Consider the following 5,788-nt stretch of genomic DNA (forward strand, 5'->3'; position numbering starts at 1 on the left):
CCTAGCTAAAAATGCTAGTTGTGACAATCCGACGTCCGTTTTCGTCTGTCTTTTTACCGTTGAACTAATATCAACAAGATCTTCGATTCTCATTTAGGTTGTTTCGGCTAAAAATCACTCGATCTAAAATTCGAGTTTCGGGCTGCATACTGCTAAGCCGAAACTTAGAAAAATCATAACTTCCTCATACGAAGTCAGATTTGAGCGTTCTTTTTATGCACACTCTCAGTTTAACGTATACTACGACTTTCGTTTAGATTTCTAAGGCTAAAAAGCACTTTATCGTAAATTCACTTTTTACGTCACACAACGTTGTGCCGGTTCTGTCGCGAAACTTCGACAGGTCATAACTTCTTCGTTATAACTCAGATTTCGGTATTCTTTATATCTCCAGAGTCCTTGTTTCAACCACTACAACTTTCTTCATATATCGGCTTCATCTAACATTTATTTTCGACGCTTATTTTTACCCCTAACTTATTAAATCATAATAATTAAGTATAAAACACATAATACTCAAATAATACGTCTTATTACTTCAAAACAAATTACAAAGGTTGGCCTAGACTATTACATCATCATTAATGTCTAGCCTAGAAACACGAGCGTTACAGTGGAGTTTTTTAATGGAGTACAACGGATCATTGCATTTTATATTTGATAAAACCAAAAGGTATACATTTTATAAAAGCAAAACTTATACATTATATAAAACCAAAACTTATTTTAAAAGAAAAACCATATGTTACACGTAAAATAAATAAATAAATAAATAAATAAAAACTTAGGAAACTGTATTCCGGAATCGTACTCCGGAATTCCAGAGAGCTCTCCGGAACAATGTGTTCCGGAGAATGTGGTTATTTTTCAATATATATATATAGGTCATTTATGTCAAAAAGATCATTTATAAAAATTAGATTACTCAATTTTCCTTTTTATTATTTGTTTTTCACTCAGTGAACTTGGTACTTTGATGATTATTTAGTTAATTTGCTTTTAAATTTATCTAATTCATAGGCTTGAAGTCCATACGATGGAAAGTTATAACTATTGATTGGGTTACATAAAATATAGTTAGAAAATTTGAAATTTCTCATAAAGTTAAAAAATATGAAATTGTTGTTAGTTTATGTAGTTATTATAATCTTTGTTGGATGTATTTTATATATATATATATATATATATATATATATATATATATATATATATATATATATATATATATATATATATATATAGAGAGAGAGAGAGAGAGAGGTCATTTATGTCAAAAAAATCATTTATAAAAATTAGATTACTCAATTTTCCTTTTTATTATTTGTTTTTCACTCAGTGAACTTGGTACTTTGATGATTATTTAGTTAATTTGCTCTTAAATTTATCTAATTCATAGGCTTGAAGTCCATACGATGGAAAGTTATGGAAAGTTATAACTATTGATTGGGTTACATAAAATAAAGTTAGAAAATTTGAAATTTCTCATAAAGTTAAAAAATATGAAATTGTTGTTAATTTATGTAGTTATTATAATCTTTGTTGGATATATATATATATATATATATATATATATATATATATATATATATATATATATATATATATAATGTAACGAGATATCAAGTTTTATTATAGACGTAACATTATATAACCTCTATATCCATCTCATCAGCTCATTTAATGAGTAGACGTCCAAGTCAACAATGATATCAGTAAAATATGTGTTATAGAAAGAAAACAACTAAATTATTACTTTTACCGGTAATTTATGTTTTTTTTTTCGTAAATAAAAATTAGTTTGAAACTGATTCATAAATTATTATAAAATAATGAGAATTTAATACGTCTAGGTCTGCAATGAAACCGTAAACCAAAAAAGATAATAATAAATCTTCATTTTTACTAATGATTCATATTTTTTCAAAATTTTCGACCAAAATGAAGTTGTTTAGATAACTATTTACTAAAATGGGGTTGTTTAGAAACTATTTACAAAAATAGTATTATTTCAAATTAAAATTTAATATTATTGTTTTAGAAAAAACTAAAAAAGAAAGAAGAATTATTCCTCCTATCGAGGAGTCTTTGGTTTGTTAAAAAGAAGAAAGAAACTAGGGCTTAACTGTCGTTCCCCTTCGATCCGCCTCACCTCATCCGTCAACGGCCATCTGTCGCCTCTCTTATCGGTTGTCGGCCACCTGCGGCCTCCCTCATCAGTCGCCGACCACCTGTCGCCTCTCCAGTTGATCAAAATTTTGCAGTAAGTCCATTATATTAATGCATTTTTGGTGGTTTTTTCCTACTCTGCACACAATTTAGTGATTTACAGTCAAAGCCTTTAAATGTTACGTGTTTGGGCATAATTTGGTGGTTAATTTATTTATTCTTAAGATGTTATGTGTTTGAGTTTCATTCGCAATCTTGATTATGTTGCAACAAAACATATTTTAACTTTGCATTCCCATATTAGTTGGGCTATTTTATTTCTTCTTAAGATGTTATGTGTTTGTGTTTCATTTATAATCACGATTATATTGCAACAGGAACACAAAGACTGTTTTATTTTTCTTGATCAATTTGTGTAGATGAATTCTTGTTATCATAGCTTGTTAGAAAGAAATGCCAAACTTTGTACACAAACACCAAGTAACTGCGCTTCAGCTCTTTTTTTTTTTTGCTGAAATCAATTTAGAACTCCTAATATATGCTTCATAATTTTTACTGAAATCAAATTGGTTCTTATATTTTGTTGAAATCAGATTAGAACTCCAAATCTTAGGTTTATGCTTCCTGAATCCTTTATGTTACTTTTTTTTTTTATGCTTCCTGCTTCCTGAAATCATATTGAAGTTTATATTATTATGCTTCATGAAATCAGATATGTTTTGCTGAAATCAGATTAGAACTCCAATGGTTGTTTACTTGGTTTTATGCTTTTTGGATCCTTTATGTTTACTTTGTTTTATGTTTATTTGTTTTTAGCTTTTTCTGTTTAAAGTTGCAAACTATATCAACTGTGGATATGTTTAAATTGATGAAATGGGTTTTTTCTATAATGTCTTGTAATATTAATATTAATTCAAATATTTTATTAATTAATTCAGTAAAAAATAGTTCAAATGTTGAAATAGTCAATTTTCCTCGTTGTACACTTTTCATCCATCTGAATTCTTAACCATCCCACGTTAATTTTTTCAGCATTTGAGCAACGGCTCTTAACGCGCCACGTGTAATATCTTTCAACCGTCAGCAAGCCTTGTATCCTTAGCTTCTTCCCCATTTCTGCCTTCGTATCTCGAAGAGTTTTTCCGCAGACCTACTAGCCGAATAATGGCTTCCAAATTTCTCGCAGCCGCCGTCCGCCGATCGATATCCCCCAGACTCCTAACACCCATCCGCCCTCTCTCCACCACCGCGGCGGCCGTGGCGGAACCCTACGATGAGACCGCCGGAATCTCAATGAAAGGGGTAAAGATCTCAGGAAGACCACTCTACCTAGATATGCAAGCCACTTCCCCTGTTGACCCTAGGGTACTCGATGCTATGCTCCCATACTTCGTCTCTCAATACGGAAACCCTCACTCACGCACTCACCTCTACGGCTGGGAATCCGATGAGGCGGTGGAAGTTGCACGACTGCAAGTCGCCAATCTCATCAACGCATCCCCAAAAGAAATCGTCTTTACATCCGGCGCCACCGAGTGTAACAACATCTCTGTAAAGGGCGTGATGCACTTCTACAAGGAGAAGAGAAAGCACGTAATCACGACTCAGACTGAGCATAAGTGTGTTCTCGATTCATGTCGTCATTTGCAGCAAGAGGGTTTTGATGTCACGTATCTCCCAGTGAAACCCGATGGTTTGATCGATCTAAACGAGCTCCGATCTTCAATTCGGAGCGATACAGGGCTGGTGTCGGTGATGGCTGTGAATAACGAGATCGGAGTTATTCAACCAATGGAAGAAATCGGTGAAATATGTAAGGAATTCAACATCCCGTTTCATACAGATGCAGCTCAGGCGTTGGGGAAGATTCCAATCGACGTCAACAAGTGGAACGTGAGCTTGATGTCGTTAAGCGGACATAAAGTGTATGGTCCGAAAGGCGTTGGAGCTTTGTATATGAGGCGGCGACCTCGAATTAGGGTTGAGCCACAGATGAACGGCGGAGGACAGGAAAGAGGGATCAGAAGCGGGACAGTTCCGACTCCATTGGTGGTCGGAATGGGAGCCGCCTGCGAGCTTGCAATGAAGGAGATGGAATACGATGAGAAGTGGGTGACAAAACTGAAAGACAGGCTGCTGAATGGAGTCAGATCTAAGCTTGATGGGGTTGTAGTGAATGGAAGTACTGAAAGACGATATGCAGGTAACTTGAACTTGTCGTTTGCATATGTTGAAGGTGAAAGCTTGTTGATGGGGTTGAAGGAGGTGGCTGTATCAAGTGGGAGTGCATGTACTAGTGCTAGTTTGGAGCCTTCTTATGTGTTGAGAGCTTTGGGTGTTGATGAAGATATGGCGCATACTTCAATTAGGTTTGGGATTGGGAGGTTTACCACTGAAGAAGAGATAGATAAAGCTGTTGAATTGACTGTTAATCAGGTTGAGAAGTTGAGGGAAATGAGTCCACTTTATGAAATGGTGAAGGAGGGGATTGACATCAAGAGTATACAATGGTCTCAACACTAACTTAGTGGAGTTGCTGGTGTTTTTACAGGGTATTATACCATGTAACCATATCTTTTCTTATGTTATTTACTAGTTACATGTTTATAGACTTTGCTTCTTCTCTTAAATTTTGCACTATGGTTGTTAAATTTTGGGTTTAAAATGAGGGATTCATGACATGTATATTATTTACATTGTTTTGGCTTTATGTGTGTATGTATGGTTGTTTTGTTTGCATCTGTTTAGGCTGATGGTGGGTTTGTTGGTGTCCCTACAGAGACAACAGAATCCTCATGGTGGCTAACTCGATAACAAAGTCATTGAAGCTGGGGGGGCAACAAACACAATCTGCATCTAAAAGACCAAAATACTAAGAGTAATAGACATGCCTATGATAAATAAGGGTCTTTGCATTCCAATTGTTATTTATAACCTAAACAGCTAAACTAGATGCAGGATTACTTTTTGAGTTACTTTTTTTCTTTGTGATTTTTGTATTTGTATAATTTATTTTCTTATACCCTACATGTTGGTGATTGTAGTGTCATCAGGATATTTTGTGTAATTGAAACTTACATGTGAGCTAAAGGGTTTCATAATTTGTACTCTAATATATGTTTGAGTGTGTGCGGAGTGCATACGTGTATAAGATTGAATTAGAAGCCGGTTTAACGACAAGTTGGTGATTTGAGGGCAACGCCCCTTTGGCGGGGTTGATGGGCAATGCCCCAAAAACTCTTCGGATTTTACAAGTGGGTACATAGTGGAAAATTTGAATTCTTGATGGGGATTATGGTAAAATTGACTAAGATTGTCAGTTTTGGAAACCATTGATTTCCTCATTAATTTCATATACCCTTGACTTGTTTCCAAAGGAACCCATGACGGCCAATCCTAAAAACGAAACCCTACGTCTCGTTTCTACATATATGGCTCTTCTTTTTGAGGAGGATAACCTTTTAGTTCTCGTTTTTCTTCTTACGAACTCAGAATCTTCTAGCAATTTGGCTTATGTTTTCTATGCCTAGAATCGTAAGTGTCCCTTTGGGATTATCTGGGGCTGAATTTATTATAACCCGGACATATGGTAGAAGTATAAGTTCGAAAAGTGTTTATACGA

The 5,788-nt window shown here is 34.7% G+C and overlaps 1 protein-coding gene across 1 annotated transcript; it reads left to right on the forward strand.

The window, feature by feature from the left end:
- The first annotated feature begins 2,096 nt into the window (after positions 1–2,096).
- Positions 2,097–5,279, forward strand: NFS1 (nitrogen fixation S (NIFS)-like 1). Its single transcript, XM_079079382.1, has 3 exons — positions 2,097–2,260; positions 3,199–4,718; positions 4,946–5,279. Exon 2 carries the CDS (start codon positions 3,331–3,333, stop codon positions 4,687–4,689), a length of 1,359 nt encoding a protein of 452 aa, XP_078935508.1. The 5' UTR covers positions 2,097–2,260; positions 3,199–3,330; the 3' UTR covers positions 4,690–4,718; positions 4,946–5,279.
- The last annotated feature ends 509 nt before the right edge of the window (positions 5,280–5,788 follow it).

The sequence above is a fragment of the Lactuca virosa genome, chromosome 2 (genome assembly GCF_052849685.1).
Source record: "Lactuca virosa cultivar CGN04683 chromosome 2, Lactuca_virosa_CGN04683_v6, whole genome shotgun sequence".
In the NCBI taxonomy this organism is placed as follows: domain Eukaryota; kingdom Viridiplantae; phylum Streptophyta; class Magnoliopsida; order Asterales; family Asteraceae; genus Lactuca; species Lactuca virosa.

Excerpts from the sequence above, each read along its gene's own strand:
- NFS1 (XM_079079382.1), top strand. The coding sequence starts at position 3,331 with ATGGCTTCCAAATTTCTCGCAGCCGCCGTCCGCCGATCGATATCCCCC.